General features: G+C 54.5%; 3 protein-coding genes across 4 annotated transcripts; all 3 read left to right on the top strand.

The window, feature by feature from the left end:
- The first annotated feature begins 2,152 nt into the window (after positions 1–2,152).
- SPCS2 (signal peptidase complex subunit 2) lies at positions 2,153–8,778 on the top strand. Its single transcript, XM_027744258.2, has 5 exons — positions 2,153–2,272; positions 5,903–5,986; positions 6,294–6,454; positions 7,440–7,574; positions 7,930–8,778. The coding sequence occupies exons 1-5, from the start codon at positions 2,153–2,155 to the stop codon at positions 8,114–8,116; spliced, it is 687 nt and encodes a 228-aa protein (XP_027600059.1). The 3' UTR covers positions 8,117–8,778.
- A 964-nt stretch (positions 8,779–9,742) lies between these two features.
- NEU3 (neuraminidase 3) lies at positions 9,743–12,756 on the top strand. Of its 2 annotated transcripts, XM_027744274.2 has the most exons (4): positions 9,743–9,869; positions 10,739–10,783; positions 10,875–11,114; positions 11,242–12,756. In XM_027744274.2, exons 2-4 carry the CDS (start codon positions 10,757–10,759, stop codon positions 12,184–12,186), a joined length of 1,212 nt encoding a protein of 403 aa, XP_027600075.2. In that variant the 5' UTR covers positions 9,743–9,869; positions 10,739–10,756; the 3' UTR covers positions 12,187–12,756. The 2 variants fall into 2 exon arrangements, with proteins under 2 accessions (XP_027600075.2, XP_039235581.1); XM_039379647.1 differs by lacking the exon at positions 9,743–9,869 and having other exon boundaries at positions 10,573–10,783.
- A 1,077-nt stretch (positions 12,757–13,833) lies between these two features.
- P4HA3 (prolyl 4-hydroxylase subunit alpha 3) lies at positions 13,834–19,700 on the top strand. Its single transcript, XM_027744148.2, has 13 exons — positions 13,834–14,231; positions 14,681–14,823; positions 15,329–15,549; positions 16,057–16,206; positions 16,300–16,351; positions 16,527–16,684; positions 16,772–16,948; positions 17,330–17,394; positions 17,547–17,706; positions 18,219–18,281; positions 18,565–18,633; positions 19,290–19,386; positions 19,555–19,700. The coding sequence occupies exons 1-13, from the start codon at positions 13,834–13,836 to the stop codon at positions 19,623–19,625; spliced, it is 1,824 nt and encodes a 607-aa protein (XP_027599949.1). The 3' UTR covers positions 19,626–19,700.
- The last annotated feature ends 58 nt before the right edge of the window (positions 19,701–19,758 follow it).

Raw genomic sequence — 19,758 nt, 5'->3', positions numbered from 1 at the left:
TTCTATCCTGGAACACACATGAAACACGGGAGCCTCAAAAGTAAAGGCACCAGCGATCCTGAGTAATTCCAAAGGGAAGGTAGATGTGCTAGGTTATTTACTATTAGCTGCAAAAGGTGCCTTAATTTCTTGCCTCTCTTCCCTCCTCTCTTCCCCAGCCAGTGCAGGGAAAAGAGCACTCGGAAGTATCAGGTTCTGCTTGCACTGGCAGTTCCAGATGGAACCACCATTGGAGCTGGGATGGAGATAAAACATGGAAGATATCCAAGTCCTACTTCATGTCGGGGCAGACTCACTTTTACTCCAAGGCTGATCTCCCAACAGCTGGGTTTGAGGTGGGGTTAATCCAGCTGTGAATCCAAGGGACCCCAGCAGTAACTGTGTGCCATTTGCCCCTCTGTAGCCACAGCATCAGGGTCCAGCCTTGTGCTGGGATGAGGGCGTTCAGTCTTTGTCTTCCCTTCACGGACATCCAGGAGGCTGCCACAGTGGGGGCACACTCAGCCTCATCTTCATCATGGAATCACAGGCTGGTTTGTGTTGGGAGGGACCTTAAAGATCATCTGCTGCATCCCCCTGCTATGGGACACCTTCCACTAACCCAGGTGCTCCAAGCCCTGTCCAACCTGGCTATGAACACTTCTAGGGATGGGGCAGTCATAGCTTCTCTGGGCAACCTGTGCCAGTGCCTTACCACTCTCACAGGGAAGAACTCCTTCCCAATATCTAATTTAAATCTCCCCTCTTAGAGTTTAAATTTATTACTGACCCTTGTCCCATACCTTTTATACCCCTCATCCCGTCTGGATACCTGTCATCTGCAGCAGGACACATTCAAGCTGTCCTTTCTTGGTTTACAGCTCCGTGCTCTCCTGCTGAAGTGGCCGGTATTGCTGCCAGAGGGTGCTCAGGAACTTGTGCCTAAACCTCTCCCACTCCCTTTCCTCTCACATTGTGTGATTTCCTCCGGGAATGTCTTGGCAGAGCCAGGATGAACCAGAACAAATTCCCACCTCCAGCTAGGAGCACTGGGAGCACCAGAGGAACGCCAGAAAGTCTGTGCTGTCCCCAAACCCAACAGAGGGGCATGTGAATCACAAAATCCCATATTAAACTGAGGGAGCTGATCCACAGCCTTTCCCACTGCTGCTGCGCTGGGAACAAAGGATGGATTTGGGGCAGAGAAGGGAAAATGAGGAGAGCAACGGCCATTTCTCAAATGAGACCTGGAGATCAGCAAATGCCTGGGGCTGGAGCTGAATTCCCAGGTTTGGCAGGAGGCTGTTTGCTTCCACTCAGTCCCATTCACAATTCCAGGGAGACTAAACAGGGAAGCAGCCGAGTGAATCACAAAGATTTGGGGCTTCATTTGAAAGTCTGCTCCGCACCAGCTGATGGAAGCAGCTGCCAGCCCCCAAATCCAGAGCCACCCCTGCCAGGTTCTCTCTCTCCAGCAAAAATGGGAGAGGCCCATGGAGACACTTGGGTCTGACAGATAACGGTCTCCCAGAGACAAAGCCTCTGGATATGGAAACCTTCCCGAGCAGAGCTGCAGGTACAAAGAGGCTCATTAATAACAGGCTGGAGCAGGGACAGGTGAAACCCCATCATTTGCTGTCACTGGAGGAAGATGCATCTGCCAGGATGTTGTCATTCCTTTAATGGAAAACTGATACCCTACATTGAAGCAGCTAAATTGGATCAGTCCAAGTGGATATCCAGCTCAGCATCTCCTCTCCAGCAGTGGAAAACAGCGGATTCCTCAGCATGGCAGCTCCACATGAAGGGTCCAATTAACGATGGATAAACATCATCCTGTGGCGTGGCCAGATCTGTTGAAGATCATGGAATAGTTAGGGTTGGAAAAAATCTTCAAGGTCATCCAGTTCCCCCAGCACTGCCAAGTCCCTAAGAGCCAGACCCACACGGCTGTTAAATCCTTCCAGGGATGGGGACTGCAGACAGCTCTTTTGGAGTTGAACAGGGCTTGGAGCAACCTGGTCTAGTGTCCCTGCCCATAGAACTGGATGGGATTTAAGTTCCTTCCCAACCAAACCATTCCATGATTCCATTATTTGAACACCCCGACCCCTACAGGAGTGACCGAGGAACGGACCACATTTCCCAGTGTGCCTCGCGGCGCGCGCGCGGGATGGGGCGGGACTTCCTCCCGCGCGGCCAATCAGGAGCGCCCAGGTGTCGCGGACGGGACGGGGGCGGAGGCAGTGAGAAGATGGCGGCCAAAAGCGGCCGGAACGGGCTCCTGGACAAGGTACCGCGGGCGGGGCTCCTGGGCCCGCCCCGACCGTCCCCCTGCCCCGGCCGGGCCCCTGGGCATCCCCCCGCCAGCCCTGGGCATCCAGCCTTCATCCCTAGGCATCCTCCCCTTACCCCTGGGGCATCCCTCCCTTCATCCCTCAGCATCCCTCCTTCACCCCTGGGCATCCCTGCCTCATCCCTGGGCATCCATCCTTCATCCCTGGGCATCCCCCCTTATACTTGGGCATCCATCCTTCACCCCTGGGCATCCCCGCCTCATCCCTGAGCATCCATCCTTCATTCCTGGGCATCCATCCTTCACCCCTGGGCATCCCCGCCTCATTCCTGGGCATCCATCCTTTAGTCCTGGGCATTCCCCCTCCTCATCCCTGAACGTCCTCATCCTTAAGCACCCCCTCCTCATCCTGAGTATCTCTCCCTCATCCCTGAACAGCCGTCCTTCATTTCTGAGCATCAACCCCCTCATTCCTGAGCATCCCACCCTTCCTTCCTTCCTTCCTTCCTATCTCCCCCCCTTGTCCCTGGGCATCCAGCCCCTCATCCTGAGCATCCTCATCCTGGGTATCCCCTCCCTCATCCTGGGTATCCCCTCCTCATCCTGGGCAGCCCCCCATCCCTGAGCATCCTCATCTTTGAGCATCCCCAGGCCCAGGAGTTGGACTCGGTGATCCTTATAGGTCCCTTCCAGCTCAGGATATTCCATGATTCTCTGAGATGTCGAGGGGAGCAGAGCTGACAATCCCAATCTCATCCCAGTAGTGTAAAGTACCTTGGTTTTGGATTAGCTTTGGTCTCAACTCAGTGTCCAGGTGTTGTGTCCCAGCTTCTGGGGATCTTTGGCAGCCTGGGAACTGGAATTAAAGACCTAGAGGCTCTTTTTGTGCTTCCCAAGGAGATGGAATTGGTTGTGTCTGTATTTATGGAGGTATCTCCAGAGGGATGGACTTGGCAACTTCTACTGAACTCTAAAACACAGGCACTTGCAGTTGGAAACACTGGGATTTTCAGTGATATATTCATCATTCCTGAAGTGTATAGTTTTCCTGCACCTGTTTGAGATGATGTTTTCCTCATATCCCTAAGAATTCCATGGTTTTCCTTTGGCACAGTAGACTTAAGCTGTTAAGTGAGTGCTTTTAGGGCATTGTCTTTGCAAACGTGCTCAGCTCTCCATTTGTGGTTAAACTTCCAGAACTCATGGAAACACCCTGCTCCCAAGGCATTCCTGTTCTTCCTGCTGTGCTCTGTGGATGCTGAGGGATAAAAAACAGGAGTCATTGGGAAGGGAAATACACTGAATCCTCTAGGGAGAAACCACTGAGGAGTTTCTACCCCAAGAACACACACGCTTGGGAATGTTCCTCCCTTTCCCTGTGTGCCTTCATTTCCTCTCTCTGCCTGAGGGAACGCTGGTCATTTCTGTGAACTCTTGTATCCATTGGTGAGGAATCACCTGAAGAATTGTGGCCTTAAGTCCATAATCTGTTCCAGTTTTTCCCTAGCAGGGAAATAACTGATGACCAGCAAGGTTTTGAAGCTTTAGGACATGTTGCTTGTTTACCTTTCTGTGCTTCCCTGAAAAGTTAAATCAGGGGGAATTTAGGGAGATTTGTGGTTTAACTATTCCATTTTTTTCATCTTTCTCACGTCCTTGAAGACTTTGTGCTAACTGGGAAGCTATTCCTGAGCATTCCCTGCTCATCCAGGGCCACCTAAGCGTGCGCAGACACAGAATTCAGGATGCTGTGGCCACAGTCCTCCTCGGGAAACCCCTCGGGATTTCTCCCATTTAAACTAATTGAATTAATCTAATTAATACCCATTTAAGCACAACACCAAGAGCTGTGTTCAGGACTAAAACTACTTCCTGAACACCAGCTGCCTTCTGTGCCCCAGAAGTGCATCATCCACTAAGGCCCTTCCAGCCTCTTGGGTCCCAGTCTGAAAAATTCCTGATTTTAGAAAGGAGGGGTTCCTTTCTTTTCATCCTTGTCGTAGAAAACACGGATTAGACACAGAAATGTTGTTCCCCGTTAAGAGTTTTTACACTGGTGTTCCTCTTACAGTAGCAACAAACCTGTTTTTACTTTATGACTTGATTATTGATGTTTGTGGTTCCAAAAGTGTGCCAGAAACTCCGGTGGAATGTTTAAAGAGCCAAGCCAGGTACCCAGGCTAAAACTGAATGGAATGTAAAGCAGCACAAGGAATAATCCTTGGGGACAAAAAGTTCAGTTTGTGTCAAAAGACACCCAAACTTAAAAAAAACTGTGTTTTGAACTGGTTGGTTTCTTCTTTTCTCCCTCAGGCTGGAACCAAAGTCTGAGTTTTAATTTGGAAGCCTTTGGAGCTCCTTTCCAAAGTCCTCTAACTGGATAACTGGGAGCAGTGAGGTCAAGCCTGGATGGGTTTCTTGGAAGCATTTTGATTTCTCTGTGGGATAAGGCAAGAGGGGTTGTGTGTTGGTGGTGTTAGTCAAAGACTTCCAATTCATTGCTTAGGAAAAAAAATATTTTTTTACACCCCCTTGATACTTTAAACTTTGGCAATTCCACTGTTGTAGGTGCTTTTATAAGGAAAAATAAATAATTGAAAGAATTCTTTCCTATTCTTTTCATGGCATTTCTAATTACCATGTGTGCTAATTAACCCTGCAAGAAAATGCTTCAAAAAAAGAAAACCTAAAATATTTTGTACCTTACACTGAACTCTGTCCCAGTTCTCCATTATTTTTAAATCCCTCTGCTTTTGTGCCTCATAAACCTCATGGATACACACAGGATACACTGTGTGCCTGATAATTCCTACCTGCAGAGAGTGGAGTATAATTGAACTTTTTGGGAAGTAGATGGAGTTTTACATCATATTTTAAAGTGGTTTTATTCCTTCCAGAGAAGGGAAAGGAGCTCTTTGGACTGGGAGTTAATAATCCAACTCAGGAGCTGTAGGAGCAGGAAATAACATGAGGGAAATTGAGGATTGCTCTACTGGCAGCTAAAATTCCATCTCCAGTCACTCAGCTGAAATAAGGAATAACTTAAAATACACAGGGCTCAAAAAATAATATAGTTCAGGGGAAGGTGAACCCTTGGAAAAGCTAAGCTGTTGTATCTGGGAATTGTTATTGGGCAGGGACCTATTTCCAAGGAAGACCTGAATATGGAAGAGCAACAGAAGCTTTTGGTTTCATTCTGGAGGATGGTTTGACTGAAACTTCATTTCTTGTTTGTGCCTTTTAGTTCTCCCCTTGTACACGGGATAGTTGGGGGTTCTTGGAATTTTCCTCCTGTCATCGAAGAGTCCATATGTAACAGCAGGAATACATTCAGAGGCAGGAATTCAGTCACAATCTGGGGATGGCAGCAAATGTAGAAGCAAATTTAGAGTAAATCTGATGTAGAAAGCCCCTCCAAACCTGTGACAAGATGAATGAGCTGGAACCTGCACGGGGAACAGGTTCGGTGGTGCTGAGGGGGCTTTTGGGTCCCAGATTCCCTCTGTCTCCACTGAGGTTTTCCCAAACAGGCAGCTGCTCTCTGGTTTGGCTTCTGTCTTTATGTTCAGGACAGGAACAAGGGCACCAGGATGAAATTCTCCTCACTCCCTATGGTTTCCTTTGCAGTGGAAGATCGATGACAAGCCAGTAAAAATTGACAAATGGGACGGTTCGGCCGTGAAAAATTCCCTGGATGACTCTGCCAAAAAGGTACCTTCTGCCACTGCTGATTTTTTCCTTCTTGGAAAACTCTCTTATTTTCTTTTCTACTTTTTTTTGGGTTGATTGTGCCCCTATACATGCCGGGCCTGTAGCATCTCTTGTGATTCCCATGGATTGTGCTTAATTCCCGGTGTTAATCAGCAAATTATCAGGATGCCTGACATTAATTCTCCATGAACTTTCTGCTCAGTTTACCTGACTCATGGAGGTTGTTTCCTCTAAACCTTTCCCAGAAACAGTTTGTCAGATTCATGGAAAGCACAAAATAAACTCAGCCACCCATTTTCTCCCACAGGTTCTCCTGGAAAAGTACAAATATGTGGAAAATTTCCGTTTGATCGACGGCCGCCTCCTCATCTGCACAATCTCTTGTCTCTTTGCAATTGTTGCTTTGATTTGGGATTACCTGCACCCTTTTCCTGAATCCAAACCCGTCCTTGCCTTTTGTGTTGTCTCATATCCTTTAGAAATGTTGTCTCACTTCACCAAAAGGGTTTGATTTTCCTCATGAAGAAAACCCTTGTCTCTCCCATTTTCAGGCCTATGGGAGTTTTTTGTCCCGAGGTCAGCTGATAATCAGACAGTTTTTCATGTGATGGGAAAATTCCTGCCTGTCTGGGTGTGATGCACCTACATTTGGGTGACCTCAGGGCAAATCATTCTCTTATTCCATCCATAGTGTGGTTACAGACATGTCTGCTCTTCCCTAATACCACAAGTCAGATACTGAGAGGGAAAAGTGGAACAGAGGGAATTCTTGCGGCACCTCTGCAGAGGGATCTGGACAGGCTGGATCCATGGGCTGAGGCCACTCTGGGAGGTTCAAGGTGAAGGATTAGTGGTGGCCTTGGCAGGGTTGGGGGAACAGTTGGACTTAAGTAGTCTTAGAGGCCTTTTCCAACCTAAACAGTTCCATTATTCTAAGGCATTTCATTGTTCCAGGCTGTTCTGGTTGGCTTTCAGCACGAACACTGGGTCTTGCAGCACTTGAAATTATTTAATTCCAAAAATGAGAAAGATGAATTGCTCGGTCTGTGCTTAGGAGGAACTCACAGTGATTCTTTCTGTGGCTCATTCAGTCTCAGGTTTTCCCACTATCTCCCAGCAAATGTTAAAGAATCTCAGACTGGTTTGGGTTGGAAGGGACCTTAAAGACCATCCAGCTCCAACCCCTGCCATGGGCTGGGACATTTTTTACTAGACCGAATTGTTCCAAGCCCCATCCAACCTGACCTTGGATGCTTCCAGGGAGTTAATAATAAATTAATTTTTTTATTATTAAAGTTAAGAATTTATTATTAATTTCTCATGCTAATGAGGCATCAGCCAAGCATGAGAATGGAGTGTCACAAGAGGTGGTTAAACAACCTGTCTGAGGGGAATCCAAGTGACTTCTCTGCCTGTCCTTGCAACTCCCTGATTTCCTTAACTTTCTCTGCACATATTTTGTGATGATGGGAATCCTGACCATCTACACCTCATACAAGGAGAAGAGTATTTTCCTCGTGGCTCACAGAAAAGACCCGGCGGGGATGGACCCCGACGATGTTTGGCAACTCTCCTCCAGCCTCAAACGGTATCCTTTGTTCCAACATCCCAGGCTTAGCCAGAAGGCACCATTTCCATCCCTGTCACTCCAGAGCAGCACCTTAAATACTCCCTTTCCTTTCCAAACCTACAAATCTTTATCAAAAATCCATGTCCTGGTCTAGAAACGGCACCGAGTGGTTTTCTGCCGCAAATGGGTTTTGCTTCTCTTTAATCCCCGTGATTTAATCACAGAACATAAAATTGTGTTAATTGTAGCTGTGGGTGCCCAGGTGGGGACTACAGTCTGGGAGGACTTTCCCCTTAAATAAGAGGAGGATTTCTTTCTCCTCAGCTGATTCCAGCTGAGATCCTGCTCTGAGACCTCTCTGCTCTCCTTGCAGGTTTGATGACAAGTACACCCTGAAGCTGACGTTCATCAGCGGGAAGACCAAGCAGCAGAGGGAAGCCGAGTTCACCAAATCCATTGCGAAGTTCTTCGATAACAACGGGACATTAGTCATGGAAGCCTACGAGCCAGAGGTGTCCAAGCTCCACGATAGTCTGGCCCTGGAGAGGAAAACAAAATGATGTCAGACACCGCCCACCTCCCGGGAACGTGCTGAGTTAACACCAATAAAGTCAAATGGCAAAGAAAGCGAATCATGGCCTCTGTTTTTGTCCTGAAATCCTATTCCATTTTTGGATTTTTAACCTTGGATCCAAGATTTCGTGAAGCTCATGGCTAAGCTTGGGCTGTGTGCCTGCAGGGCAGACCCTGAAGTTGGATTTTGGGGACCCCCGTGAGGGGAGACATGTCACTGATGCCGCCCCAGCTTCTTCCGCTGTACCTGGCAGTGCTTTATCACATGGCTCCATGTCTGAGGGGCGTTTTACTAATCCCACCTTTCCCTTCTGTGTTAGGAATTCAGGACAAAACTCTTCTGTGAAACAACCGTCCCCTGGCAAACGAGTTTTCTTTATTTTTGTATTTATCTAAGTGGGGATAGAGGATTGTTTTATATAAAAACCTTTTATGTGTTGGAGGAGGGAGGGAATAAAATATGCTACTTCTGTGTATTTGGCCACAAAGCTTCTCAAAAAGGTGTAAAAGAGGTTTTCCAAGCTGTGTCTGTCTGTCTGCCCCGCTGTTTCCTTGTGGCATCTCCTGTCCTGCGTGTCCCTTCTATAAGCTGGCATTTTTTAAAAGATTTTTTGAGGGTTTTTTTTTCAATAAAAGGGAAGAACAGACATCAAATGTGTCCTGGAGCATCTCTGGGGTGTTTCAGGGGAGGTGGAGGCCAGAGAGGGAACCCCAGTTCACAGAATCATTCCCTCCTGGATTATGAGGGCTTCACTCAGCTCCCCATCACTGACTTCGGCTCTGAGAGCTGCATATCCTGAAGTTTTAGTATTAAAGACTGAGGCAAAGAAGGCATTAAGTCCCTCAGCCTTTTCCTCATTCCCTGACACAGCTGCCTTCCACATCCAGCACAGTATGGAGACTCTCCTTGGCCCTCCTTTTGCTGCCTATTTATTTATTTATAGAAACTTTTTTTGTTGTCTTTCACCTCAGTGGCCAAATTAAGTTCCAGTTTGGCTTTGGCCCTTATCACTTTCTCCTTACATCACCTCATACTATCCTTGTGGTCCCCCCCAGATTTCCTGCCCTCCTTCCACTCTTTTTTTTCCCCGAGTTCCAGCGTAAATTCCCTGGACAACCAACGGCAGGTAATAGAGGGCGGTAAAGATCAGGGAGTTTCCTAGTAGTGTCCCTTACCCGAGCCCGAGGGAGGCAGCAGAATTCCTTGTGGGGTGGGTCCAGTCGGCTTATCAGGCCCTCCATTTCCCTCGGAAGGGAGTGGGCGATTCCCCTTTTTATCCCTTATAGAGCTGGGTGGGATTGGCTGACTCACCCCAGGGAACCCCCCGATGGTCCTTCATCGTTTTCCTGGCCCTCACTCTCCACACCTGTTCCATAGGGACACTTGGGAAGGTGAGGTCGGCCGGCAGGGGCACCCCAAACCTCCATCCCGCTCTTGGGTCCCCTCCTGCCTGTTGGGAGGAGAGTCTCCTCGGGAGCACCTCCAGCAGTCAATATCCTCCTGAAATTCCACCTTTCCCCCTCCTCTGCAAGGGGCTGAGCACATCACCTGCTCACGCCTGCACAGGTATTGGCCCTCTTGGCACCAGGATCAGGCTCTGGTATCCCGACACTTGGATCCCCGCCCATTTCCTTGGCCTCCCCGACCGCCTGATCCGGTTCCCCCCCGCTCCGGGAGCTGCAGGAAGAGGCGGAGCGGGGCTGCCTCGGCGCGGCGGAGACGGTGGCTGGAGGAGCGGGGTCTGCGGAGGGATGCGGGAATGCGGGAATGCGGCGTGTCGGGGCACGGAGGGGATGGGGGGGTCGTGAGGAAGTCAGTACATGCGGGGTGTAGGGGTGTCAGGGGTTTGGGGGGCAGGGGGTGTACGGCGGGTCCGGAATGGGGGGGATTATGGGGGGATCGGTGCATGTGGGGTGCAGGGAGGTCAGGTGTTTGGGTGTGCAGGGGGATGGACGGGGGGTCTGGGAAAGGCAATGGGCAGGACTGGTGCGTGCAGGGTGTAGGGGAGTCAGGGTTTTGGGGGGTCAGGGGTGGGAGCGTCGTTGCGTGTGGGATGTAGGGGAATCAGGGTTTGAGGGTGCAGGGCAGGTGTATAGGGGAGTCGGGCCATGGGAGTTCAAGGGGATACACGGGGAGGGCCTGGGTATTGAGGGTGGATGAGGGCATTGGTGCATGAGGGGTGAAGGGGGGGTCAGGACATGTGGGGTGCAGGGGGATGCACAGCGGGGGTGTCTGTCATTGGGCGGTCAGTGCTTTCTGGGGGGTGTGGGGGGGTTGCAGGGGGTTGCAGGGACATGGGGGGTGTAGGGTGAGATCCAGGTGGGAGGGGGTGCATGGGGGTATGGGGGCAGGGGAATGCATGGGCATGGGGGCTCTGGCCTGGGGACACTGGGGGAGCTAAAGGAGTTGGAGACTTGGGATTACTGGGGGGGCACAGGGGGTACAGACCCCTTGGGAACAGTGTAGGGGTGGGCTTGGGGGCGAAATAGGGAAGCCTGTGCAGCTCTGGGGAACAGAAGGACAGAGAGACACCACAGACAGACAGGAGAGTGGGGCGTGACCCCTCCAAGGGGCTCCGTTCTCAGCGCCCCTCTCCTACACCTCTCAGGCCCCAGCGGAAGCCACCATGTTCCAGGCCACCACCTGCCTCAAGGTGAGTCCTCATCCCTATCCCTCCATACAGGGGGGCATAAGGGCTTTTCCTGGCATTTAACTGTTTACACCTGGCATTCCCACCCTTCCAGCACCAGGGGGATGGCAGGGAGAGCCCCCCACTGCCACCACCATCGGAATCCCTGCTTGTCTCCCCTCCGGAGACACTGTTCCGACAGGGAAGTGGGGTCACCTACCGCATCCCAGCTCTGCTCTACATTCCCCCGGATGAATCCTTCCTGGCCTTTGCCGAGAAACGCTCCTCAGCCCGGGACGAGGACGCCAAGTACCTGGTGCTGCGTCGGGGCTGCCAGCACGGCTCCTCGGTCAAGGTAAAATCCACCCTGTGCTGCAGGAACAACCTGTGTCCGCATCCCTGGGAGTGACGCCGGGTGGTTCCAGGGTGCAGCGACACTGGCACACCCCACGGTTGAGCCCTGTTTCCCTCCTTGCCGGCAGTGGGGTCCGGTGGAGGAGCTGTCGGCGCTGGCACTGCCCGGCCGCCGCACCATGAACCCGTGTCCGCTCTTCGATGCCAGGAGCGGCACCATCTTCCTCTTCTGCATCTGCGTGGAGCAGGGGAAGACGGAGCAGCACCAGATCTGGAGGGGGTGCAGCGCCGTGCGCCTCTGCTTCGCCACGAGTGCCGATGGCGGCCGCAGCTGGGCCCCGCTGCGGGACGTGACGGACGAGGCCGTTGGCGCCGACCTGTCCCGCTGGGCCACCTTTGCTGTGGGGCCAGGCCACGGCATACAGCTGGATTCGGGGCGGCTCGTGGTGCCGGCGTACACCTACTACATGCACGGGCACCTCTGCGGGGCCGCGCGGCTGCCCTGCTCCACCCGCCAGCACTCTCTCGTCTTCTACAGCGATGACGGCGGGCGCCGCTGGCACAAGGGCGCCCTGCTCGCTGGCGAGCGCACGGGCGAGTGCCAGGTAGCCGAAATCCACGGCGCCCACCCGCCCCTGCTGTACTGCAGCGCCCGCGCACCGCGCGGCTGCCGGGCCGTGGCACTCAGCACGGACCGCGGGCTGCGCTTCCAGCGCCCGACGCGGTGCCCGGCGCTGGCCGAGCCACCACACGGGTGCCAGGGCAGCGTAGTGAGCTTTGCCGCGCCCGCCGGCACCGCCGGGGCGCCCACGTGGCTGCTGTACTCCCACCCCACCAGCCGGCACCACCGGCGTGATTTGGGTGTCTATGTGAACCCGTCGCCGCTGGACGGGGCAGGCTGGCGGCGCCCGTGGGTGCTGCACGCGGGGCCTGCCGGGTATTCCGACCTGGCCGTGTGTCCTGGCAGAATTTTCGGCTGCTTGTTCGAGTGCGGCACTGCCAGTGCCTGTGAGGAAATCGTCTTCTGCCTCTTCACCCTGGACTCCTCTGATCAGAACCTCAAGGCTTCCTAAAACAGACCTATTTTACTCAAGAGGGTCACTGCTGACTGCTGGCATCCTGGTCCAGACCTCACCAGCATGTTTTGGATGCTCCAGAGGCTCAGCATCGCGTAGCTTCTGTTTAATTTTATATTTAATTATTGCTTTTTAATCACCCAGTCAGGTGGTGGTGGTGGACAATCTGCTGCAGGTTGGCCGAGGGGTGCTGGCGCAGCACCCAAAATGCTGCTGCTGCTCCAAAAATTGGCATTTTTCACCTGGTAGCAGCAAAAGAGTGCCACCAAGAGCAGCTGGTTCCCTGAGGAAGTAGTCCCCTAAAGTCTTGATTTAAGTTAAAAATGTTTCCAGTTTCTGTGTCCCCCTCATGTGGCAGAGAGAATTCCTATTTTTTTAATCCTGTTTTCTTCCTCTTGCCTGCTTTCCCATAGGAAAAAGAACTGTATTCCCATAGGAAAAAGAACTCCAGTCTTGCGGGGATTTTTTTATTCTGCTCCATAGGAATAGGTTGTGGCATCCTGATGGCGACAGCAACCTCACAGTCCCCTGCTACTTGCAAATAAAGTCCTCCCAAAGCAGGTGAAATCCAGCCAGTATTGGGGAAGAAAACTGGGAAAAGTCCTGCACCCATCATGTCTTTGCACCCATCCCCCCATGGTGGAAAACAGGGCTGGCCCCTCATAGCCCCTCAGCACAGGCACCCTGGGAAACCCACATTTCCCTTCTCTTGGCCCTGCTTTTGGGAATTCAGCCAGTCCTGCCCCGTTTTCCCTGGGAAGCTCTGGGGTTCCAGGGGCTGGGGATATTTTGGGGTGCCATTGTGGTGCTGTCCCCACAGACAGGGCACCTGAGCACCTACTCCAACAGGGTTTTTTCCTAAAAAGAGTTTTTCCATAGTGAGTGTCCACATATTGATTGGGAACTCAGTGGGATGTTTCCAACCTGCCACCCTCACCCCACTGCGAGAGGATGGATAGGGACAGGACAGAATGGGATGGGGACAGGATGGGATTATGACAGGACAGAGTGGGGTCAGGTAGCAGAGGACATATAGGAGGGGGACAGGAATGGGATGGGGACAGAATGGGGTGGGGAGGGATAGGAGTGGGCCAGTCCAGTTGAGGACAGGGCAGAGTGGGGGCAGGGAAGATGGGAATAGGATGGGATTGGAACAGAGGACAGCAACAGGCAGGATGAGTCCAGAACAGTTTGGGGACAGACAAAAGGTGGGGGACAGGAAGGATGAGTGCAAAGCAGGGGTAGGCAGGATGGGGGCAAGATGGAATAGGGACAGGGACAGGCAGGATGAGGGCAGACAGTGGGACAGGGTGAGATGGGGACAGGGGAAAAATAGGGACAGACAGGAGCAGGACAGGCAGGATGAAGCTGAGGACAGGGCAGGATGGGACCAGCAGGGAATAGGGACAGGCAGGATTAGGTTGGGGCAGGACAGAGACAAGAGAGGGACAGAGACAGGCAGGATGGGAGCGGGATGGGATGGGGACAAGGACAGGCAGGAGGGGGACCAGCACCACCCCGCCCCTCCCCAGCCAGCGTGGCGGATCCGAGAAACCCCCACCCCTCTACCCCCCTTTTCCCCCATAAAGGCGGGGCCTCTCCGCCCCTTCCCCCCCTCTTTCTCCCGGCGGCTGCGGCGGCCGGATGCGGGCGCGGGAGCTGGGGGCACTGGTGACACTGGGAGTGCTGGGGGCGCTGCTGGGACGGGGAGCGCTGGGAATACCGGAGGTACTGGGAGCGCTGGGTGTACTGGGGGTTCTTTGGGTGCTGTTGGCACCGGAGGTACCTGGAGCACTGAGGGCACTGCTGGGGCTGGGGGTGCTGGGGGTACTGGAGGTACTGGGGGTGCTTGGAGAACTGGGGGTGCTTGGAGCACTGGGGGTACTGGGGGCGCTGCTGGCGCTGCTGCCGCCCCCCGCCCCGGCCGAAACCTTCTCGGCGATGCTGAGCGTTCGAGGAGCGCTGGGCGCCGAGCGCCGCCTACTCCGCCGGCTCCGGTCCTACCTGCGGGAGGAGAACGCCCGCCTCCGCCGCCTCCGCAGGTACTGGAGACGCCCCACCCCGCCGCGGTCACGGGTGGGGGCACCCGCAGCATCCCCTCCCATCCTGCCCACCCAGCCCCAAGGGTGGGTGATGCCCTGGCAATGAGGGGGGTTAATCCACCTACACCTTCCCGCAGCACCCGATTTTCGGGTGTGCCCTTAATTAAGAGGGTGGGGAGCTCAGACCGGACACTGCCTGTGGGCTCCCAAGCCGTGCCACTGGACGGGGACATGGCCTCCCCACCCCTGAGGACGTGACTCGCAGCATCCTCAAGGCACAGGCCATCCCACACACCCAGCAGGGATGGGGGCGGACAATCCCTCAGCTCTGGCTTGGCCCAAAAGTGGACACCGAGGCAAAGCCGCCCCAGGATGGGGGGACTCAGCCCCCACCCCGGAGGTGTCACCACTGAGGAGCATCAAGGTGTCACCCAGTGAGTGCCTTGTAGGTTCTATGAGAAGGTCCAGGTGCTGCACCAGGACCCCGAGGCCTCGGTGGACAATCCCTTGCTGGCCTTCAGCCTCATCAAGCGCCTCCACTCCGACTGGCTCAACATCATCTACAGCGACGAGGCCACTGGGAATGCCCAGGGTATGGTCACGTGTCCCCTCTGTCACCTGGCAGAGCCAGATAGTGGTGGGGAAAGGATGGAGGAGCAGGAGAATGGATGGATGGAGAAGAAGAGGTGAACGGGTGAAGGAGCAGAATGTGGAAGAGCAGGAGAATGAAAGGAGGAGAAGGGTCAATAGGTAGAGGAGCAGAAGAATGGAGCCAGGGAATGGATGGAGGAGCCAGGGGGTGGATGGAGAAGCAGGAAAATGGGTGGAGGAGCAGAATGGATGGAGAACCCAGGGAATGGATGAGGGAAAGGAACATGTGGAGGAGCAAGGGAATGGATGGAGGAGGAGAGCAGGCAGAGAAGCAGAAGAATGGATGGAGGAGCAGGGGAATGGATGAAGGAATGGAACATGTGAAGGACCACAATAAATGGAGAAGAAGGGGAATGGATGGATATGGGGTCCCTAGGGATTGAGAAGGCGATTACACCGCAAAACCTCATTAATTCCCCCCCGTGCACCTCATTCCCACCCTGCAGCACTCCATGCCGGTCTCAGGGAGGTGGAGCAGGAGCTGCCTGGAGCCGAGGACCTGGACGGGGCAGCCCAGGCACTGATGCGGCTGCAGGACGTCTACGCCCTCAGTGTCAAGGGCTTGGCCAATGGTGTCTTCCAGCAATCCGGCACCGACCACCCACCCCTCTACAGCCCGGGCCGGCGCGTCTCCCTCTCCGCTGATGACTGCTTCCATGTGGGAAAGGTGAGTGCAAGCCCCATCAGCCCCCACAAAGCTTTTCCAGCCCAGGATATTGCTTCCATAGGGATAGACATGGCGTTTTTTTGCATTGGATGAGATGGAGGTGCAGGTGCAGATGGGGATGGAGATTGAGATGGAAAGGGAGATGGAGATGACCAGGATGTGTGGAGATGGGACAGGAAAGGAAGGGATGACGTGGGAGGGAACCGGGATAGAGATGGGAATAGGAAAGTGACAGGATGTAATGGGACAGAATGGGTGGGTGCAATGGGATGGCATAGAATGGCAAGAGGATGGGATGGGACAGGATAAGGCAGGGTAGGGACAGGGTGGAAGGAGGTAGGGTTGAGATTGGGATGAGGATGGTGATGGGGATAGGATGGGATAAGAAGGGGATGGGATGGGTCAGGATGGGATGAGGGTGGGGATGTGGTGGGATGGTAGAGAAGGGGACGGGATGCAGGCCAGGATGGCCCAGCTGGCAGGTCCAGGTGATGTGTTGCCTCACAGGTAGCCTATGACACAGGTGACTATTACCACTCCATCACATGGCTGGAGGAGGCTGTCAGCCTCTTCCGCCTCTCCTACGGCAGCTGGAACCCGGAGGACCGGAGCAGCCTGGAGGATGCTCTGGACCATCTCGCCTTCTCCTACTTCATGGTACAGCCACAAGCCCCCTCCCCATCCCCACAGTGTCCATAGAGCCAAACCACAGACAGGGGATGCTGATGGCCTCTCCACTCCCCCATCCAGGCTGGAAATATCTCTCATGCCTTGAGCCTCTCCAGGGAGTTTCTCCACTACGGTATGTGGGACAACCTTGGCTGCAGAAGGATGAGGGGAGAGGTTTGGGACGTCCCCATCAGCTCTGTGTGGCAACAGCCTCCTTCACCCCATTTCTCGCCCCCACATGGGGCAATTCCCTAGGGAAGGGGGGTTATGGGGACATGGTATTTTGGGTGACACCACCTCTCCGGCAGATCCCAGTAACCAAAGGGTGACAAAGAACGTGGCCAAGTATGAGAAGCTGCTGGAGATGGGGACGGGGGTGAGCGCCAGACCCCTGAGACGCCCCAACAGCACCCGCCTGCAGAGCCGGGATGCCTACGAGGAGCTGTGCCAGCGCCCCAGGGGGCAGGTGGGGCTAGCAGGGGGTGCCATGGTCACCCCCCAACTACTGTGTCCCCCTGCCCCTTATGCCCTCCTTTGTCCTCTTTCTTCCCAGCCGGCCCCAGAGCAGCTCCTGCACCTTGGCTGCTCCTATGAGACCAACAGCAGTCCCTACCTCCTCCTCCAGCCTGCCAAGAAGGAGATGGTCCGGATCCGACCCTATGTGGCACTGTACCATGATTTCATCAGCGATGCTGAGGCTGAGACCATCAAGGGGTTGGCAGGGCCCTGGGTGAGCTGTCCCTGTCCTCAGGAATGTCTCTTCCCTGGAGGAGGGTGTCCCGAGAGATGAATGCAGAGATAGGAGGGGTTTTAAGGCAAAGCTCAGCCAAAGCCTTCTCCTGTAAGTCCAGGCTGGACAGGGCTTGGAGCAACGTGGTCTAGTGGAAGGTGTCCCTGCCCATGGAGCGGGGGTGGAACTGGATGATCTTTAAGATCCCTTCCAACCCAACAAGTTTGACTTGGTGACACTCAACTGTGTTGGATCTGTAGGACACCTTGGGGTGGGGATGTTTGGCAGCCAGCTGGTAGGCACCAACCTCGATCCTGACTGGGGTCTCTGCTTGGTGTGAGGGTCGCCATGTGCAGCAACCCTCCACCCTTTGTCCTCCAGCTGCAGAGATCCGTGGTCGCCTCTGGGGAGAAGCAGCAGAAAGCCGAGTACCGGATAAGCCAGAGGTGGGAGCCACCCCCCACCTTGTCCTCCAGCCAGTGTGGCCACCACCGAGGTGGCAGTGAAGCCACGCTGGGCAGGCCTGGTGCCTCCAGCAGTGCTACAAGGGTTAAGCCCAGCCTGACTTCAGGGGGCTGAAGGTGGGGTGGTCCCGCAGTGCGTGGCTGAAGGACACGGCTGACCCCGTGGTGAGGGCCTTGGATCGGCGCATCGCTGCCATCACCGGCCTGGACCTGCGGCCACCCTACGCCGAGTACCTGCAAGTGGTCAACTATGGGCTGGGAGGCCACTATGAGCCACACTTCGACCACGCCACGGTCAGGGAGCTGCCTGGGTGAACCATGGGTGGGCTGTGGGGTGATGTTCCGGTGGTGCTCTTGGGGTGCTCTTTGGAGTGCTCCTGGGGTGGCCTCTGGGATGTTCCTGGAGGTGGTCCATGGGGTGGGCTCTGGAGTGGTCCCTCATGTTCCTGGAGATGGACCCTGAGGGTGGTCTTTGGGGTGATTCCTCAGATGTTCCTGAAGGTGGACCATGGGGTGATTCCTGGAGGTGAACCCTGGGGTGGTCCTTCAGATGTTCCTGGAGATGGACCCTGGCAGGGGGGGTGGTCCCAGGATGGTGATCCCTGGGTGGGTGCCTGGGAAGGCAGGGGAGGGAGGAAGGAGGTGAGGGAAGAGGGAAGGAAGGGAAGGAGGGAGAGAAAAGAAGGGAGAGGGAGGGATTTCCCAGGGAGGGGGAGCTGCTTGGAACTCTTGGGGCATGAGGTGCTTCTGGGCTGAGCTGCATCAGCACTGGACTGACCGTTCCCACCTCCTCACTCTTGGAGCAGTCCAGGAAGAGCCCCCTTTACAGAATGAAGTCAGGCAACAGGATCGCCACAGTCATGATCTATGTGAGTCCTCCCTCATTCCCACACCTGGAGACACGGCCCTGATGCAGTCTCAGTAGGGTTTTCAGAGTGAACAGGGCGCGAGATGGGCAAGGGCAGCCCTCAGATGCTGCAGTGGGGTGTTGAACACCAATGCTTGGGCACTATTTTGGAGCTTGTGCTGCGGCAAAGCAAGGGAAATGCAGTTGGGGACTGAGGGAGGAGTCGTGCCTCACTTTCCCTGTGCAGAGCAGCTAGATCTTGGGAAGAGGGACAACCATGGCTCCTGTTTTTGCTCCTTTTCCAGCTGAGTGCAGTGGAGGCTGGGGGCTCCACCGCCTTCATCTATGCCAACTTCAGCGTGCCTGTGGTCAAGGTGAGGGTGACCCACTGAACCCCCAGGAGCAGGGAAGGCGGGATGCTGCTCCCTGGATGTCAGCTTTTGCAGGGAATTGTGCTCAAGCCTGCTCTGATGCCAAACCCCAATCCCAGGGCTCACAGCCCTGTTTTGGGGTGACAAACCTCAACCCCAGATCTCCCATCTGTGTTTTGGGATGCCAAAATCCATTCACTGGGATCCCAGCTCTGTTTTGGGGTGCCAAACACTAACCTTGGAACTCCCAGCACTGTGATGTTTTGGGATGTCAAAATCCAGTTTCAGGGATCCCAGCCCTGTTTTGGGGTGCCAAAATCCAGCCCTGGGGTTCCTGGCTCTCTTTGTGGGCAGTCAAACCCTGATCCCACAGCTCCCAGCTTTGTTTTGGGGTGACAAACCTCAATCCCAAGGCTCCCTGATCTATTTTGGGGCACCAAACCCCAATCTCAGGGATCCCAGCCCTGTTTTGAGGTGCCAACACTCAGCCCTGGGCTCTGGCTCCTTTTGAGGGATGTCGAATCCTACAGTTCCCACCTCTGCTTTGGGGTGCCAAACCCTAACCCTGGAGCTCTCACCTGTGTTTTGGGATGTCAAAATCCACTCTCAAGGATCCCAGCTCTGCTTTAGAGTGCCAAAATCCAGTCTCTGCTCCTCAGAATGCCGCTCTTTTCTGGTGGAACCTGCGGAAGAATGGGAATGGTGATGGTGACACTCTCCACGCCGGCTGCCCTGTCCTGGCTGGGGACAAGTGGGGTGAGAGACACTGCTGGGTGTCACCCTGGGGTGACACAGGGTTGGATGGGCAGGGAACACACAAAAATCCTGGATAACAGGGAAAAAGGTCCCCAATATCAGCACAGAGTTGGAGAAGGGTGCGGAGGGACAGGGACAGACCAGGATCTGTGTCCTTGACCCTTCCAGTGGCGAATAAGTGGATCCATGAGCATGGGCAGGAGTTTCGGCGGCCATGTGGTGCTGACCCAGGGGACTGAGCCATCGTGGGATCGTGGATGTGGCAAAACCATCCCAGCACAGCATGTTCCCAAGGCTGAAGTGAGAGGGAGGGAGGGAAGGAGGGAAGGGGGTGGAAGCATAGTGGGGGGTGATCCGGGGGGCTGTCACTTG

This window comes from Pipra filicauda, unplaced genomic scaffold (assembly GCF_003945595.2).
Source record: "Pipra filicauda isolate LSUMZ 115617 unplaced genomic scaffold, ASM394559v2 scaffold171_size1565689_pilon, whole genome shotgun sequence".
Lineage (NCBI taxonomy): Eukaryota > Metazoa > Chordata > Aves > Passeriformes > Pipridae > Pipra > Pipra filicauda.
The sequence above is the reverse complement of the archived record's forward strand: the minus strand, read 5'-3'. Positions and strand labels throughout refer to the sequence as shown.

Coding starts and splice junctions, on each gene's coding strand:
- SPCS2 (XM_027744258.2), top strand. CDS start 2,153: ATGGGGCGGGACTTCCTCCCGCGCGGCCAATCAGGAGCGCCCAGGTGT. Junction 2,273..5,902: donor GGAACGGGCTCCTGGACAAG/GTACCGCGGGCG, acceptor TTTCCTTTGCAG/TGGAAGATCGATGACAAGCC. Junction 5,987..6,293: donor TGGATGACTCTGCCAAAAAG/GTACCTTCTGCC, acceptor TTTCTCCCACAG/GTTCTCCTGGAAAAGTACAA.
- P4HA3 (XM_027744148.2), top strand. CDS start 13,834: ATGCGGGCGCGGGAGCTGGGGGCACTGGTGACACTGGGAGTGCTGGGG. Junction 14,232..14,680: donor CGCCTCCGCCGCCTCCGCAG/GTACTGGAGACG, acceptor AGTGCCTTGTAG/GTTCTATGAGAAGGTCCAGG. Junction 14,824..15,328: donor GGCCACTGGGAATGCCCAGG/GTATGGTCACGT, acceptor CCCACCCTGCAG/CACTCCATGCCGGTCTCAGG.
- NEU3 (XM_027744274.2), top strand. CDS start 10,757: ATGTTCCAGGCCACCACCTGCCTCAAG. Junction 10,784..10,874: donor AGGCCACCACCTGCCTCAAG/GTGAGTCCTCAT, acceptor CCACCCTTCCAG/CACCAGGGGGATGGCAGGGA. Junction 11,115..11,241: donor AGCACGGCTCCTCGGTCAAG/GTAAAATCCACC, acceptor CCTTGCCGGCAG/TGGGGTCCGGTGGAGGAGCT.